The sequence below is a fragment of the Hemitrygon akajei genome, chromosome 11 (genome assembly GCF_048418815.1).
Source record: "Hemitrygon akajei chromosome 11, sHemAka1.3, whole genome shotgun sequence".
Lineage (NCBI taxonomy): Eukaryota > Metazoa > Chordata > Chondrichthyes > Myliobatiformes > Dasyatidae > Hemitrygon > Hemitrygon akajei.
The window spans coordinates 168,732,086-168,751,346 of NC_133134.1; the positions used below are offsets into that span (position 1 = coordinate 168,732,086).

The 19,261-nt window shown below is 49.6% G+C and overlaps 1 protein-coding gene across 6 annotated transcripts in view; it reads right to left on the reverse strand.

Moving 5' to 3' along the window:
* The window catches only part of LOC140736272 (embryonic polyadenylate-binding protein-like), a 63,573-nt gene that overhangs the window by 42,197 nt on the left and 2,115 nt on the right, over positions 1-19,261 (reverse strand). For 3 of the 6 annotated variants that reach the window (XM_073062219.1, XM_073062220.1, XM_073062215.1), the window contains exons 1-4: positions 18,799-18,919; positions 14,596-14,807; positions 11,797-11,990; positions 9,273-9,388 (exon numbers count right to left, since the gene is read on the reverse strand). In XM_073062219.1, the coding sequence (XP_072918320.1) occupies positions 9,273-9,388; positions 11,797-11,990; positions 14,596-14,788 (503 nt within the window). In that variant the 5' untranslated portion in view covers positions 14,789-14,807; positions 18,799-18,919. Of the gene's footprint in view, positions 1-9,272; positions 9,389-11,796; positions 11,991-14,595; positions 14,808-18,798; positions 18,921-19,261 lie in introns of those variants that run through there. The other 3 variants (XM_073062218.1, XM_073062216.1, XM_073062221.1) reach the window with 2 other exon arrangements.

Here is a 19,261-nt window from a genome sequence, read left to right on the forward strand (position 1 = left end):
CCGGGTCACTGACACTGTAATCCCATTATACTGACCGGTACACAGTAATGGGGAGAGCGTACAGACTCCCGGGTCACTGATACTGTAATCCCGTTATACTGACCGGTACACAGTAATGGGGAGAGCGTACACACTCCCGGGTCACTGACACTGTAATCCCGTTATACTGACCGGTACACAGTAATGGGGAGAGCGTACAGACTCCCGGGTCACTGATACTGTAATCCCGTTATACTGACCGGTACACAGTAATGGGGAGAGCGTACAGACTCCCGGGTCACTGATACTGTAATCCCGTTATACTGACCGGTACACAGTAATGGGGAGAGAGTATAGACTCCTCACAGACAGCGGTGGGAATTGAACCCGGGTCACTGACACTGTAATCCCGTTATACTGACCGGTACACAGTAATGGGGAGAGCGTACACACTCCCGGGTCACTGACACTGTAATCCCATTATACTGACCGGTACACAGTAATGGGGAGAGCGTACAGACTCCCGGGTCACTGATACTGTAATCCCGTTATACTGACCGGTACACAGTAATGGGGAGAGCGTACACACTCCCGGGTCACTGACACTGTAATCCCGTTATACTGACCGGTACACAGTAATGGGGAGAGCGTACAGACTCCCGGGTCACTGATACTGTAATCCCGTTATACTGACCGGTACACAGTAATGGGGAGAGCGTACAGACTCCCGGGTCACTGATACTGTAATCCCGTTATACTGACCGGTACACAGTAATGGGGAGAGAGTATAGACTCCTCACAGACAGCGGTGGGAATTGAACCCGGGTCACTGACACTGTAATCCCGTTATACTGACCGGTACACAGTAATGGGGAGAGCGTACAGACTCCCGGGTCACTGACACTGTAATCCCGTTATACTGACCGGTACACAGTAATGGGGAGAGCGTACACACTCCCGGGTCACTGATACTGTAATCCCATTATACTGACCGGTACACAGTAATGGGGAGAGCGTATAGACTCCTCACAGACAGCGGTGAGAATTGAACCCGGGTCACTGACACTGTAATCCCGTTATACTGACCGGTACACAGTAATGGGGAGAGCGTACACACTCCCGGGTCACTGACACTGTAATCCCGTTATACTGACCGGTACACAGTAATGGGGAGAGCGTACACACTCCTCACAGACAGTGACGGGAATTGAACCCGGGTCACTGACACTGTAATCCCGTTATACTGACCGGTACACAGTAATGGGGAGAGCGTACACACTCCTCACAGACAGTGACGGGAATTGAACCCGGGTCACTGACACTGTAATCCCGTTATACTGACCGGTACACAGTAATGGGGAGAGCGTACAGACTCCCGGGTCACTGACACTGTAATCCCGTTATACTGACCGGTACACAGTAATGGGGAGAGGTACAGACTCCTCACAGACAGCGGCGGGAATTGAACCCGGGTCACTGACACTGTAATCCCGTTATACTGACCGGTACACAGTAATGGGGAGAGGTACAGACTCCTCACAGACAGTGGCAGGAATTGAACCCGGGTCACTGACACTGTAATCCTGTTATACTGACCGGTACACAGTAATGGGGAGAGGTACAGACTCCTCACAGACAGCGGCGGGAATTGAACCCGGGTCACTGACACTGTAATCCCGTTATACTGACCGGTACACAGCAATGGGGAGAGCGTATAGACTCCTCACAAACAGTGGCAGGAATTGAACCCGGGTCACTGACACTGTAATCCCGTTATACTGACCGGTACACAGCAATGGGGAGAGCGTACAGACTCCCGGGTCACTGACACTGTAATCCCGTTATACTGACCGGTACACAGCAATGGGGAGAGCGTATAGACTCCTCACAAACAGTGGCAGGAATTGAACCCGGGTCACTGACACTGTAATCCCGTTATACTGACCGGTACACAGCAATGGGGAGAGCGTATAGACTCCTCACAAACAGTGGCAGGAATTGAACCCGGGTCACTGACACTGTAATCCCGTTATACTGACCGGTACACAGCAATGGGGAGAGCGTATAGACTCCTCACAAACAGTGGCAGGAATTGAACCCGGGTCAAGCCTGGACTGACACCTTGCCCTATTTATTATTTATTGTAATGCCTGCACTGTTTTTGTGCACTTTACGCAGTCCAGTGTAGGTCTGTAGTCTAGTGTAGCTTTCTGTGTGTTGATTTTTTACGTAGTTCAGTCTAGTTTTTGTATTGCGTCATGTAACACCATGGTCCTGAAAAACGTTATCTCATTTTTACTGTGTACTGTATCAGCAGTTATGGTCGAAATGACAATAAGAAGTGACTTGACGACTGGCACTGGAAAGCATTAATCTAAATGCTATGTTTCACTGCGTTCTGAGCCTGCACTGTCCTTAACGTAACTGTATTCTGGTTTCCTTTATACTACCTCGACGGAATGACCAGTAGTGTAGTGGTTAGCACAACGGTTTATGGTACCAGCGACCTGGGTTCACGGTTGGTAATTAATTTGTCGTAAGTGATTAGGCTAGGGTTAGACTGGGATCACTGGGCAGTGAGGCTCGAACCAGTTTGGATGGTACGTGAACAGAAGCTTCTCACCATCTCGGAGCCTGTGCCCAAACATAAACTGAGTAAAGTCTTCATGGTTCAGCAAGCAGGGGTTACCAGCCTGGGCTCTGCGTTGGTCCACGGCAGGGGTTACCAGCCTGGGCTCTGCGTTGGTCCACGGCAGGGGTTACCAGCCTGGGCTCTGCGTTGGTCCACGGCAGGGGTTACCAGCCTGGGCTCTGCGTTGGTCCACGGCAGGGGTCACCAGCCTGGGCTCTGCGTTGGTCCACAGCAGGGGTCACCAGCCTGGGCTCTGCGTTGGTCCACGGCAGGGGTCACCAGCCTGGGCTCTGCGTTGGTCCACGGCAGGGGTCACCAGCCTGGGCTCTGCGTTGGACCACGGCAGGGGTCACCAGCCTGGGCTCTGCGTTGGACCACGGCAGGGGTCACCAGCCTGGGCTCTGCGTTGGTCCACGGCAGGGGTCACCAGCCTGGGCTCTGCGTTGGTCCACGGCAGGGGTCACCAGCCTGGGCTCTGCGTTGGACCACGGCAGGGGTCACCAGCCTGGGCTCTGCGTTGGTCCACGGCAGGGGTCACCAGCCTGGGCTCTGCGTTGGTCCACGGCAGGGGTCACCAGCCTGGGCTCTGCGTTGGTCCACGGCAGGGGTCACCAGCCTGGGCTCTGCGTTGGTCCACGGCAGGGGTCACCAGCCTGGGCTCTGCGTTGGTCCACGGCAGGGGTCACCAGCCTGGGCTCTGCGTTGGTCCACGGCAGGGGTCACCAGCCTGGGCTCTGGGTTGGTCCACGGCAGGGGTCACCAGCCTGGGCTCTGGGTTGGTCCACGGCAGGGGTCACCAGCCTGGGCTCTGGGTTGGTCCACGGCAGGGGTCACCAGCCTGGGCTCTGGGTTGGTCCACGGCAGGGGTCACCAGCCTGGGCTCTGGGTTGGTCCACGGCAGGGGTCACCAGCCTGGGCTCTGGGTTGGTCCACGGCAGGGGTCACCAGCCTGGGCTCTGGGTTGGTCCACGGCAGGGGTCACCAGCCTGGGCTCTGGGTTGGTCCACGGCAGGGGTCACCAGCCTGGGCTCTGGGTTGGTCCACGGCAGGGGTCACCAGCCTGGGCTCTGGGTTGGTCCACGGCAGGGGTCACCAGCCTGGGCTCTGGGTTGGTCCACGGCAGGGATTACCAGCCTGGGCTCTGCGTTGGTCCACGGCATAGCAACGTTTGGGAATCCCAGCTTCAGAGCGAAGGAGACGAGGGGTGCGTACGAGATGATACGGTTGACTGGACAGCCGAAGACTTCTCCCCTGCGTGGACATGGGGTCATAATTTTAAGGTGATTGGAAGTACGTACGGGGGTGGGGGGGGGATGTCAGAGCGAGGTGTTTACACAGAGCGTGGTGAGTGTGTGGAACACAGTGCCAGCGATGGTGGCAGAGACAGAGACACATTAGAGACTCACAGGCATACGGATGACAGAAAAGAGGCAGGCTATGTGGGAGGGATTGATTTGGGAGAAGGTTAAAGGCCATCACAGCATGGTGGGCCAAAGGATCCGTGCTGTTCTGTGTTCTAAATAAAAGTTTGAAAAAAATAAACTGTGCTAACCAGAGACACAACGGAACAGGTCGGTACAGATCTGAAAACAGCAGACTAGTCAAACTGAGGTTATAAAAAAGCCTCGCATTAACACAGGCACTCCCTTTGTAAAGGATTAAAAGCCACCTCATTTAGTTGGCCAAACCACAAGCTCAGCTGATGCGAATTCAGCAACAGCTGAATTTGTTTGTGAAAGGGGGCCGTCTGCTCAGTCTCCATGTGTCTGGAGACTGACAGAACAGGGAAGGGGAGTTGCATCCCAGTCACAGCGGCCAGACACAGCTGAGGGCAGCACTGGCCAGGCGCAGGTCTGCCCCGTTAATTCCTGTTGGGTTGCCCCTACGTGGTCATGTGTCTCAAAGACTCTAGCAAATATTTTACTGAGACCATTCTGACTGGTTGCTTCACCATCTGGCATGGAGGGCCCGTGACACGGGATCAAACAAAGCTGTAGAGGGTTGAAAACTCAGCCAGCTCCGTTGCGGGCACTGGCCTCCACACCAGAGGACTGTTTCCAAGAGGCAATGCCAAAAAAAGGTGGAAACAGCAAACCACTTCCGCAGAAAGATTTACCGAGAACAATCATGGTCAAAAGGGCATGATCGCCCACGGCACATAATGATGATGTCACACAACATGGCACACAATGATGATGAATGCCTCAAGATTGCATCCATCACAAAACACCCTCACCATCTAGGACATGCCCTCTTCTCATTACTACCATCAGGGAGGAGGTCCAGGAGACTAAAGACAAGCACTCTATGCCTTAAAAACAGCTTCTCTGTCGTCAGATTTCTGAATGGTCCATGAACACTGCCCCACTGGCTTTTATACGTTTTTTATTGTAACTTGTTAATTTTATGTATGGTACTGCTGCCACAAAATAATAAATTCCATGATCTAATCCAGTGATAATAAACCTGATTTTGAAACCACAATTAACAATCAGTCAACAAGGCTTTAAGTTGAAAACTCTCAGCAGGTCAAGCAGCATCTGTGGGGAGAGTGGCAGAGCTAACATTTCAGGTCAAAGACCTTTTGCTAGAATTGGTAAAATGAGCAAATTGTAGGAAGAATGTGTGTTGTCCTGAGGAAAGGTTGTCACTCTGAATCCCCAGTGACCATTAGCCACCCTGAATCCTCGTTTCTCTTTCCACAGTCATCATCTGGCCTGTCGGCACATGTAGTATCTCCAAAATGCAAAGCATCAGCTATCTCCAATATCTGAAGTTTGTTGCCAAGAATGGAAACCTTGCTCGTCTCACGGTGAGGCGTGTTCCCAGACCGGGCTTTCATCAACAGCCACGCAGTCTGAAGCCCACCAATGTTTGCTTGGTGAGGTTTAGAAGGAAGAAATGTTCCTGTCCGAGGATCACCCTGAGCTATCCGGCTCTGTGCTCCCTACCTGGGACACACATGGAGACATTCAGACACTCAGCTAGTGCGAATATCTAATCAGCCAATCACGTGGCAACAACTCAGTGCAGAAAAGCACACAGACATGGTCAAGGGGTCCAGTTGTTCAGACCACTCCAGTACCTTGACCACCGAGTATACAGCGGTACAACCCACTTTCAGCCCAGCATGAAATTAAACCAAATCCCTTCTGCCTGCACGTGATCCATGCCTGTCCAATGGCCTCTGAAACACCTCCTCCATCATCTTTCCACTGGCAGCTCATTCCAAGCACCCACCACCGTTAAAAGTATTGCCCCACGTACCTCTGGGCGACTCAGCAGTGTATTGCCCCGTGTGACACTACTACGGCATCAGTGATCGGGATTCAATTCCCGTCACTGACTGTAAGAAGTTTGTACGTTCTCTCTGAGACCACGCCGGTTTCCTCTGGGAGCTCATAGAAAACCTATGGCACAATACAGGCCCTTCAGCCCACATTGTTGTGCTGAACATGTACTTTAGAAATTACCTAGGGCTACCCATAGCCCTCTATTTTTCTAAGGTCCATGTGCCTATCCAAGAGTCTCTTAAAAGACCCTGTCGTATCTGCCTCCACCACCGTCACCAGCAGCCCATTCCACGCACTCACCACTCTCTGCGTAAAAATCTCACCCCTGACACCTCCTCTGTACCTACTTCCAAGCACCTTAAAACTGTGTCTCTCATGCTAGCCATTTCAGCCCTGGGAAAAAGTCTCTGACTATCCACATGATCAATGCCTCTCATCATCTTGTACACCTCTGTCAGGTCACCTCGCATCCTCTGCTGTTCCAAGGAGAAAAGGCCGCGTTCACTCAATCTATTCTCATAAGACATGCTCCCCAATCCAGGCAACATCCTTGTAAATCTCCTCTGCACCCTTTCTATGGTTTCCGCATCCTTCCTGTACTGAGGTGACCAGAACTGAGCACAGTACTCCAAGTGGGGTCTGACCAGGGTCCTATATAGCTGTAACATTACCTCTGGGCTCCTAAACTCAGTCCCACAATTGATAAAGGCCAATGCACCGTACACCTTCTTAACCACAGAGTCAACCTGCGCAGCTGCCCTGAGAGTCCTGTGGACTCGGACCCCAAAATCCCTCTGATCCTCCACTCTGTCAAGAGTCTTACCATTAATACTATATTCTGCCCTCATATTTGACCTACCAAAATGAACCACCTCACACTCATCTGGGTTGAACTCCATCTGCCATTTTTCAGCCCAGTTTTGCATCCTATCAATGTCCTGCTGTAACATCTGACAGCTCTCCACACTATTCACAACACTCCCAACCTTTGTGTCATCAGCAAACTTGCTAACCCATCCCTCCACTTCCTCATCTAGGTCCTTTATAAAAATCATGGAGAAGTGGTCCCAGAACAGATCCCTGAGGCACACCACTAGTCACCGACCTCCATGCAGAATATGACCCACTCTTTGTCTTCTGTGGGCAAGCCAGTTCTGGATCCACAAAGCAATGTCCCCTTGGATCCCATGCCTCCTTACTTTCTCAATAAGCCCTGCATGGGGTACCTTATCAAATGCCTTGCTGAAATCCATATACGCTACATGTACTGCTCTACCTTCATCAATGTGTTTAGTCACATCCTCAAAAAATTCAATCAGGCTTGTAAGGCACGACCTGCCTTTGACAAACCCATGCTGACTATTCCTAATCATATCATGTCTCTCAGGATCTTTTACATCAACTTACCAACCACTGTAGTAAGGCTCACAGTTCTATAATTTCCTGGGCTATCTCTACTCCCCTTCTTGAATAAGGGAACAACATCCGCAACCCTCCAATCCTCCGAAATCTCTCCCATCCTCATTGATGATGCAAAGATCATTGCCAGAGGCTCAGCAATCTCCTCCCTCGCTTCCCACAGTAGCCTGGGGTACATCTCATCCGGTCCCGGAGACTTATCCAACTGGATACTTTCCAAAGGCTCCAGCACATCCTCTTTCTTAATGTCTATATGCTCACGCTTTTCAGTCTGTTGTAAATCATCCCTACAATTGCCAAGGTCCTTTTCTGTAGTGAATACTGAAGCAAAGTATTCATTAAGTACCTCCACTATCTCCTCCGGTTCCATACACACTTTTTCACTGTCACACTTAATTTGTCCTATTCTCTCACGTCTTATCCTCTGGCTCTTCACATACTTGTAGAATGCCTTGGGGTTTTCTTTAATCCTGCTCGCCAAGGCCATCTCATGGTCCCTTCTGGCTCTCCTAATTTCATTCTTAAGCTCCTTCCTGTTAGCCTTATAATCTTCTAGATTCCTATCATTATCTAGTTTTCTGAACCTTTCAGAAGCTTTTCTTTTCTTCTTGACTAGATTTACAACAGCTTTTGTACACCATGGATCCTGTACCCTACCATCTTTTCCCTGTCTCATTGGAACGTACCTACTCAGAATGCCAAGCCAATATCCCCTGAACATTTGCCACATTTCTTCCATACATTTCCCTGAAAACATCTGTTCCCAGTTTAAGCTTCCAAGTTCCTGCCTGATAGCTTCATATTTCCCCTTACTCCAATTAAACGCTTTCATAACTTGTCTGTTCCTATCCCTCTCCAATGCTATGGTAAAGGAGATAGAATTGTGATCACTATCTCCAAAATGCTCTCCCACTGAGAGACCTGACACCCGACCAGGTTCATTTCCCAATACCAGATCAAGTACAGCCTCTCCTCTTGTAGGCTTATCTACATATTGTGTCAGGAAACCTTCCTGAACACACCTAACAAACTCTACCCCATCTAAACCCCTTGCTCTAGGGAGATGCCAATCGATAATTGGGAAATTAAAATCTCCCACCACGCCAACCCTGTTATTATTACACCTTTCCAGGATCTGTCTCCCTATCTGCTCCTCGATGTCCCTGTTACTATTGGGTGGTGCAGCCGTGACACTATCTCCGATCAACAGTGCCACGCCCCCACCTCTTTTGTCTCCCTCCCTGTCCTTTCTGAAACATCTGAAAACTGGCACGTGAAGTAACCAGTCGTGTCCCTGAGCCATCCAAGTCTCTGTATGTTGACCCCAGAAGCATGGCAACAATTGTGGACATATCCTCAGATCGTTGGTTGTTGATGCAAAAAATGCATTTCTCTGAATGCTTTAACGTGCATGTGACAAAAAGTTAACCTTTGTCTTTATTTTGGACCAGAGACAATGAAGGAACGGTGAGTCAGGATAGCGCTGGGCTTGGTGAGTGGTTTCCAGGGGGTGGTATTCCCGTATCTGGCAGAGGTGGTGGGTTTGAAAGGTGCTGCCTGAGGAGTCTCGGTGAGTTACCACAGTGCATCCTTTAGACGGGACCGTGAGGTACAGGAGCAGAGTCAGGCCATTCAGCCCATCAAGTCTGCCTACAATTTCATCAAAGCTGATCCATTCCCCTCTCATCCCCAATATACGGGATCGATCTATGGATTAATCTACAAGTTAACACAAACTGTGGCTGTGTGCCAGTGTTAGATGTCTAGCACTGTGAACATTGGGTGATATGCAACCTATTCTGGAAAAAGTAATTTTGAATTGTTATTTTTTTATGTATAAAAAGGAGCATTCGCATCAGCCCACAGCCCTGATGCCCTCAGGAGGAATGATCTGGAGATGGCATCTGGTCACTTGCCCCCACCCCCCTCAACCCGGGGACGCCACTTACACTTTACGGTCATTGAGCAACATGCCATTCATCGTCTCGATCGCTTGGTTGGCAGCTTCCTGCGTCTCAAAGTGAACAAAACCGTAGCCTTTCGATCCACTTTCATCACTGACCACCTAGGAGCAGGAGAAAAGCTTTCGAAAGCTGCAGATCTAAAATGTAAATAAATGCTTAATGACAAGGCACAATTAAGGCGATTGGAGGGAATATAGGGAGCGCAGTGGATGGTGGGGGAGGCAGATACATGGAGGCACTTAAGTGACTCTTAGATAGGCACGTGGGAGCTGGAAAACTGAAGGCTATGGGGGAAGGACGAGTGTACTGTGCTGGAATGCTCTGATTGAGGTAACACACAGAGTACAGCAAGGTCCTTCAGGAACTGGATAATGGAGGAGAGAAGCTGTTCCTCAGTCATTGAGTTTGTGCCTTCAGGCTCCCGTACCCTCTCCCTGCTGGCAGCAACGAGAAGAGGGCATGTCCTGGGTTATGGGGATCCCCTCATGATGTTGAATACCCAGTGTCTGTGAGTCTGGAAGTCCAGAGCAAGGACTGGTGGGCAGAGGTGGCCTGTCCTGTAAGTGGTTGTGTATCAATGACTCATACCTGACTTTTCGTTTACTGCTCCTGATCTCCAGTTCTCCCTCATCCCCATGACACCCACACTGCCCCCAACGTTCCTACAAACCCCCCCAAAAAAAACTAAGTGAGCCGTGACATCAATGGACATTGTGACTCAGCACCGTCTGAACTGAACATTTCTGGAACTTGCAGTTACATCCACCCTGTCAAGCGGCAACCCAGCCATTTCCCACGTCCACCAGAAAAGAAAGATGGTGCCTCTGAGACTGTCATCATGATCGGGAACCCTCCTCACCGTCAAACAAAGGACACAAGAGATTCTGCAGATGCTGGAAATCCAGAGTAACACACACACAAAGTGCTGGAGGAGCTCAGTAGGTCAGGCAGCATCTAGGGTGGGGAATAAACAGTTGATATTTCGAGTAGCAACCCTGCTTCAGGACTGACGAATGATTAGGTTTTCCCTTGTGAATCTTTCCAATCCATGTACCTGTTATCTAGACTTATTGTACCTGCCTCAAACACTCTCTGGCATCTCATGCCACATCAATACCACTTTTAGTTGCCCCTCAAGTTTATTAAATTTGTTCCCACCTTAAACCTGTTCCCTCTTGATTCCTCAAACTTGGGAGAAAGACCAAGTGTATTAACCCATTCTCTGCATCCCATTCTCCTGAAGACACACACTCAGCATTTCAGGAACAGCTTCTTCCACTCCGTCATCAAATTTCACAATGCTTCATAAGCACTACCTCACTATTTCACGCTACACGTGTGGGGTGGAGTGTACCAGGTGTACATGAGCTTGACGTGGGGCTCATCGGACACTCAGCTCTCACCTGCGGCTTCATGTAGTGGTTTGCATCGGAAAGTGGCCACACAGGCAGGCTTAGCCAGAGGGACTCATACCCTGGTCAGGTAGGGACACGCCTGTCCTAGCAAGCACCGGTGGAGTGGGCGGACGAGATTTACAATGGCTGGGACAGCAGATCTGCAACACTTTGTGGAGAGTGAAGGACATGGCAAAAGGCACAGATCATGATACGGTCACCCACGGCAACCAAGGACGACCCCAGTTTGTGACGACTGCTCGTACCGCTGGACCTGGACTGCTGAAGTCGCGAGAGTGGAACTGGCCCAGTGCAACGGCTTTTCCACTTTAAAAACTCTCCCACAGAAGTCTCCTGTCATTGTTGGGTATGACAGACACACAGATATACACATTATTGTAATTAACATGGTTCCTTAAGGTTGTCATAGACAGGGGAGTTGCTGGGGACAAGCTCTCACTACCTAATAATGCTCCCAATGGCGTGCATCTCAAACAGCCTCTGACAAGTCCAGCTCCTGGCCTTCACGTGTGGCTTAGCTACTAAGCCCAGCGGAACTGTTTCTCCTGACAGGAGAAGGGGCAGAAGCGGGTTACTGGTGCTTAACACTAGTTGTTTCGGGGAAACAGGGTTTGTCAGCTGTGGTTGGCTGCTCATCTAGAAGGAAAACCCCGATCTCAAACTTGTGCTGCCTTGCGGCTGTACCCAGTCACGGGGAAGGGCTTGGGAGTAAACCCCAAGGGCTAAAATCTAGAGCGGGAGTCTCTAAGGCAGTCCGATGTCGAGTTCATTGCTGACTGAAAACTCCCGTAGTGCTGTTGGTGCCAAACTGAATCGGTCTCTGCCGTTCCTCTGGATTCGTCAGCTGTGTGGAGAGAGGGAGCCTGATGCGTGGACAACTTGCTCTCCGTTAGTACTGCCCAGGCTTGTATATCTGAACAGCTAGAGGCAACATCCATGGTCAACCCTGACTGATGGAGGACTCAGAATCTTAGTATTATCATGTATCGCAGAGTGCTGCTGCTGCAAAACAACAAATTCCAGAACATATTGCAGGGATATGAAACCCGATTCTGATTCTGAAGTTGTAACTGACCCACCAACCATGGTCTCACCTTGCAGGATAGAATGTTCCCAAACGCAGAGAATGTGTCGTACAACGCCTTGTTATCAATGGATTCATCCAGGTTCTTGATGAAGATGTTTCCCACTCCCGATTTGCGCAGGGACGGATCGCGTTGAGACCACATGATGCGGATGGGGCGCCCCTTAATGACCTCAAAATTCATGGTGTCCAGAGCACGTTCAGCTGGAGGGAGAGAGCAGAGAGGGAGTGCCCCCACAGAGTAACACTGACCCAGCACCAGGGTACGCATAACCCACACCACACCACATCACAGAGGTCTACATCGCAGAGTTATCGGACAAAGAAACAGGCCACTCAGTCCAACTCGCACACACGAGGAAATCTGCAGATGCTGGAAATTCAAACAACAACACACACAAAATGCTGGTGGAACGCAGCAGGCCAGGCAGCATCTATAGGGAGAAGCGCTGTCGATGTTTCGGGCCGAGACCCTTTGTCAGGACTAACCGAAAGGAAAGATAGTAAGAGATTTGAAAGTAGTGAGGGGAGGACGCGAAATGATAGGAGAAGACCGGAGGGGTGGGATGAAGCTAAGAGCTGGAAAGGTGATTGGCGAAAGTGATACAGAGCTGGAAAAGGGAAAGGATCATGGGACGGGAGGCCTCAGGAGAAAGAAAGGAGGTGGGGGGAGCACATGCTAACCAAGATGATTAGTCTCATTTGCCCACCTTTGGTTCATATCCTGCTAACAATCCCAGTCCATGACTTCTCCAAATGCCTTGCATTTGCTAAGGGCTCATTTCATATACCCACCACCTTCTGCTTTCCATTGGCTTCTTCTGGGCAGTGTCTTTACAAGACGGGTGACCCCAGCTATTATCAATACTCTTCAGAGATTGTCTGCCTGGTGTCAGTGGTCACATAACCAGGACTTGTAATATGCACTGGCTGCTCGTACGACCATCCACCACCTGCTCCCACAGCTTCATGTGACCCTGATCAGGGCTGAGCAGGTGCTACACCTTGTCCAAGGGTGACCTGCAGGCTAGCGGAGGGAAGGAGCACCTTACACCTCCTTTGGTAGAGACGTATCTCCACCCTGTCACGCAAGCAGCTCGACATGTATGACAAGATTAAATTAATCTACTTCCTTACAAAGTACCAAGTGATTCCCTTTACTGATAGCACAAGTGAAATTTTATTTTAAAACCGCAAAGAGCAGGTGATGCTGGAAGCACCCAGCAGGACAGGCAGATTCTGTGGAAAGAGGACAGTTAATATTCCAGGTGCCTCCCAGGGAGGATCCTGGACTCTGAGCATTAACTGCTGAGGCCACAAGATACAAGAACAAAATTCACCCATTCAGCCCATCGAGTCTGCATTAAGGGGAAGAGGAAAAGGAGGAGAAATGACTGGAGGTTAGAGAAATCGACAAACACCTCACCTTTCGCCCCTTCTTCTCACCTGCACATCACCTCCCTCTGGTGCCCCTCCTTCCACTGAACTCCCCTCTTCCAACAGATTTGTTCTCTTCAGCCCTTTACCTTTCCCACCTCTCAACTCCCAGCTTCTAACTTCGTGCACCCTTCCCAACACAACTACCTTCCCCCTCACCTATCGCTTGCACCTGTCCCCCCCGCCCCACCTTATTCTGGTTTCTGCCCCCTTCCTTTCCAGTCCTGATGAAGGGTCTCAGCCCGAAATGTTATTCCCCTCCATAGCTGCTTCCTCCAGCTTTCCATTTCAGTTTTAAAGAGGCATCCCTGTGCCCTCAGACCCTTGATTTCCCACCAATGGAAACATCTTCTCCATGGCCACTCTATTCTGATATGTTGTCAGCATTTTCTTCCTGTAGATCACACCGGACGCCACACAAGTAGTGGGGTCCCTGTCATCTGCAGGGATATTTGAGGGAGGGGTGGGGAGTGGTTGATGAAAAGGCCGCCATTCATAACTCTGTTCCTCAGTTGGTTTGGGGGTCACAACCGGGCCAGAATACAATTCCTTCCCCAAGGGACATATAGCACCTTTGGGCCCCATATGCAAGAAAGGATGCACTGACTTTGGAGAGAGTCAGAGGAGGTTAATGAGAATGATCCATAAATGAAAGGGTTAACATACAAGGAGTGTTTGATGGTTTTGGGTCTGTACTCAGAGTTAAGAAGAATGGGGGGGGTCGGGGGAGGGGAAATTTCATTGAAACCTATCAAATACTGAAAGGCCTAGATCGGGTTTCCAGCTTGGGGTCCATGGAATAACCCCTCCCCTTGGCTAATGGCAGAAGTCCATGGCAAAAAACAGTTGGGAAACCTTGGTCAAGATAGAGTAGATGTGGAGAAGATGTTTTCTGTAGTGGGGGAGTTTAGGAGCAAAGAGAACAGCCTTAGAATACAAGGGCATACCTTTAGAACAGAGGTGAGGAGAAATTTATTTAACCAGAAGGCAGTGAATCTGTGGCATTTGTTTCCACAGGCAGCTATGGAGGCCAAGTCATTGGGTATGTTTAAAGATGAGGTTGATTAGTCAGGGTGTCAAAGGTTACAGGGAAAAGGCAGGAGTATGGAATTGAGAGAGATAATAAATCAGCCATGATCAAATGGTGGAGCAGACTTGAAGGGTTAACTCTGTTCTGATGTCTGATATTCATTAAGTGGGCGGCTGGGTTTTTACAATAAGCCAATGGATTCACGGGCATGGCTGTCAAAAGCATCCTTAATTTCTTTAATTTAAATCCCCAGGTGGATTCAAACTTGCATCTCTAGATCAGTGGCCCAGGTCTCCATCTGCTCACCCAGCCTCTTGCCACCATGGCTGCCCTCACACTCACCGTCAGCCGGCTGCTGGAAGTTGATGTAGGCGTAGCCCAGCGAGCGCCGGGTGACCACGTCCCGACACACACGGATGGACATCACGGGTCCAGCAGGAGAGAACTTCTCATACAGCATAGCTTCCGTTACGTCCTGGTGCAGGTCCCCGATGTACAGAGAGGCGATGGGGTATCCTGGTCCGGCTGCGTTCATCCTTGATTTTAGCTCGGTTCTGCAGGGAAGTTCAACAGGAGTAACTTAATGAGGTCCAAGGACATGGAATTTATTTACTTAGATATAAAGTGCAGAACAGGCTCTTCCAGCCCACCAAGCTGCACTGCCAGCAACCCCCAGTTCAACCCTAGTCTAATCACAGAGAATTTCCAATGACCAATTGACCTACTAACTGGGATGTCTTTAGACTGTGGGAGCAAACTAGAACACCTGGAGAAACCCACTCATTCATTCCACGGGGAGGACGCACAACTCCTTTCAGAGGTCACCAGGGCTGAACTTAGAACGCCAATGCCTTGAGCTGTAATAGTGTCACTAACCACGATGCTACCGTGGCACCCTAAAATAGACTCTTGACTTCATAATCTACCTCATTGTGACCTTGCACCTGATTGTTCATCACTGCACTGCACTTTATCTGTAGCTGTTACACTTTATTCTGCATTCTGTTAGCTTGTTCTTCCTCAACGCGCTGTGTAACGAACTGATCTGTACAGACCGGATACAAGACAAGCATTTTTCTATATCTTGTTGGCGCGTTGCCAAGTGGCTAAGGCATTGGTCCAGTGATCTGAAGGTCGCTAGTTCGAGCCTCAGCTGAGGCAGCGTGTTGTGTCCTTAAGCAAGGCACTTAACCACACATTGCTCTGCGACGACACCGGTGCCAAGCCGTATTGGCCTAGTGCCCTTCCCTTGGACAACATTGGTGGCGTGGAGACGGGAGACTTGCCGCATGGGCAACTGCCGATCTTCCATACAACCTTGCCCAGGCCTCGGTCAACATCAAAATCAATGGACAGCCAAAGATGATTTACTGTATCTTAGTACACGTGATAATAATAAACCCAATGCCAATTGCCTATACAGGGATTGAACCTCAACCTCGGCATTATCAGTACCACCTTCTAACTATCTGAGCTAACCAATGTTCCGTAACCTTCCTGTCTCCACTTACATCCCTGGGGCCAGGACTCACTTGGCACACTGTGGGTACACGAATAGGAGGAAATCAGCAGGTCAGGCAGCATCTATGGAGGTGAATAAACAGTTGACGTTTTGGGCCAAGACCCTTCATCAGGACTGGAAAGGAAGGGGGATAGAAGCCAGAATAAGGTGGGGGGGGGGATGGGAAAGGGTACTCATTGTCAGATGATAGGTGAGACCAGGTGAGGGAGGAAGTAAGAAGCTGGGAGGAGATAGGTGGAAGAGGTAAATGGCTGAAGAAATCTAATAGGTGAGGACAGTAGACCATGACAGAAAAGGAAGGAAAAACAGAAGGGGTCTTCATTGCATCCTGATGAAGGTTCTCAGCCTGAAACATCGATTGTTTATTCCTCTCGTGGATGCTGCCTGACATGCCGAGTTCCTCCAGTAGATTGTGCATTCCTGCTGAAGGGTGTCAGCCTGAAACACTGACTGTTTATTCCTCTCATGGATGCTGCGTTTTTCTAGTAGATTGCATATCGCTCCTTCTCCCACCCTTCTTATTCTGGCTTCTTCTCCCTTCCTTCCAGTCCTGATGAAGGGTCTCAGCCCAAAATGTCAACTGTTTATTTCCTTTCTATAGATACTGCCTGACCTGCTGAATTCCTGCAGCATCAGCTGAATCTCGAGGATAAAGGAATCTTATGTTTGGTTTTGGATTCTGTTGGCATACCAGATGTTGGGCAAGAGAGAAGATAAAGAGAAAGGCAATTCTCTGGGTCTCACACCAAAGCCATAGACAATGCAAACAAACCTGATCATGTCTCTGAGACATTCCCTCAGTGAGAACGGGCTATCATGATACCTCCCACCACTGAACAGGGGTCAGCAGACAAGACGTCAGAATTAATATCACTGGAATATGTCATGAAATTTGTTGCTTTGTGGCAGCAATACATTGCAAATACATAATTAAAATTATAAACTACAATAATACAAATTAAGTAGTGGAAAAAGAAAAAAGTGAAATAAACTCATGGGTAAAATGCAGAAATCTAATGGTGGAAGGGAAGAAGCTGTTTCTGAAATGTTGAGTGTGTGTCTTTAGGGTCCTGTCTCCCTTCCTTGACAGCAGCAGTGAAAAGAGGGGATGTCCTGGGTGATGGGGGTCCTTAATGATGGATGCAACCTTTTAGAAGCATCACCTTTTGAAGATGTCCTTGATGTTGGGGAGGCCAGTGTCCATGATGGAGCTGGCTGAGTTTACAACTTTCTGCAGCTTTTTCTCATCCTGTGCAGTGACCCGTCCATACCAAACAGTTGATTCGGGTTGAAGAATCAGACTGTTGCTAATGAGCAACTAAGAATACAGGAAACTGGGGAGGAGGGAGCTCAGCAGAGAAGCACAACATAGCAGCAGACCCCCACATTACCAGCTCTTCTCCAAAGACAAAATGTTTCGTCCAATTCAAAGTTCAAAGCCATTCCGATGAATAAACAGCACTGAACTACAGCCAGCGGACAGTACATTTCACTGGGGTGTGTGAACAGGGGACCCTTCATGTTGCAGGCCAGGGACATTCACCAAGATTTATTGAAAAATCCAAGAACCAAGTCCAGAATGGAAGGACATTCATCACACTCAACATCTGTAGCAAAGCAAACAGCAGGGAGGGACTGTATTCACCTCCCTTCCCTGCACCCCCTATGCCCCAGGGAAACTCAGCTTTAGAGAAGCAGTTAGGAGCGGAATTAGGCCATTCAGCCCATCAAGTTTGCACTGCCATTCGATCATGACTGATTTATTTTCTCTCTCAACCAAATTCTCCTGCCTTCTCTCTGTAACCTTAGGTGCCCTGATTAATCAGGAACCCAGTAACCTCCGTTTTAAATATAGACATCCTGGGCAATGAATTCCACAGATTCACCACCTCCTGATGAAATAAATTCGTCCTCATCTCCGTTCTAAAGGGATATCCCTCTATTCTGAGTCTGTTCCCCTCGGTCCCAAACTATAGGAAACATCCTCTCCATGTCCACTCTGTCAAAGGCTTTCACTATTCGAGAGGTTTCATTGAGATGCAGCACCCCCACCCCCATTTTTCACTGAGTCACCATGAGTGGACAATCCTATGACACTCAACGACAATTTTTCTGAACTCTAGCCAGTTCAGCCCAGAGCTCCTCACACATTTACCCCTTCAGTTTTGTAAACCTTCTCTGGGTCCTCTCGGGTTCCAACATGTGCTTTCTTAGCAAAGGCGTCCAAAACCACTCAGAACGCTCCAAATGTTGTCTAACCAGTGACTCATCCGTGGGAAAGGATGGGAGAGATGGTTGGGATAAACAACATATATCACGATATAGGCCAGCGCTGATTCTGACATCGGGAAAGGTTGGGATAATGGACCTTCTGTCCAGCTTGACTCTTGCTACCCCATCAATACCTTAGACGTCCAGAGCCAAAATGAGTGAGTGAAGACCTCCGTGGGTCAGGGTCGACCACGGATGTTGCGTCCTTGCTGTCTAGATACGCAAATCAGGGCAGTACGATATGGAGAGCAAGCTCCCCGTCTCCACGCATCTGATGAACCCAGAAGTATGGCAGAGAGCGATACCGCCTGGTACCAGCAGTGTCGAAGGAGCTGCCATTATGCGTTGAGCTCAACGTAGGCCTATCAAATTAAAAAGGCTACAGCCACGAGACCTTCCTCCTTTGGCGAGCCGGGTACGCGGAACGAAGGCGTCCACTGCGAACCCCCCAGGGCCTAACGGGCCCAAGCACCATTCCTTACCGCGACAAATGCGTCAGGGGACTGGGGTGGAGGGGAGAGAGTTTCTACAAAAAAATGGGCGTGACAATACGTTGTTTTAAATATTAAAGGAGGGGGCTCTTTTAAGGTAACCCCTCTTCAACGCGCACCGAATAGGTAGAATTGACCACCCTTCCAAGTTACATATGGGACAAGAGAGAACAGAACAGCCCCCGCTCCTCTCCCCGGACGCCTGGAACCCCATACTCCCACAAGGGACCTCCAGCCAGTCATTCCTCAGCCCACTCTCACCTGTCTCCAATGTCCTTTCGCTTGTTTTGTGTGATGTTTAACTGACTCAAGTTCCGCCGGCTCTTTATAGAGCCCCCGGAGTCTCAGGCAAGACCCGCTGGTGGCCGTGGGGGAAGGGCACAGGATCCGCCCAATTAGAGCCGCAGTTTTCAGAGGGACTCCTCTGTCTCCACCGGGATAGGGAGTATATTTGAGGACAGGTGGTTCTGTATTTGCAATGTGTATACAACAGACATTGGATATAATTGTCTCCAAGTTTCACAACTACCCTTAGCTTCCGAGTCAACTTGGAAAACAGCTTAATCAAACATCCTTCCCGACCGAGTACGGTCGCAGTATCAAGACTCCAGGGTGATTATTATGATATCAATTAACTCCGACTTCTGTCAACTGCCGCGCAATTGTCCAAGATCAACTAATTAACGCACGAGACCAGCTCAGTAATTGGTTTTGTTAGTGAGTT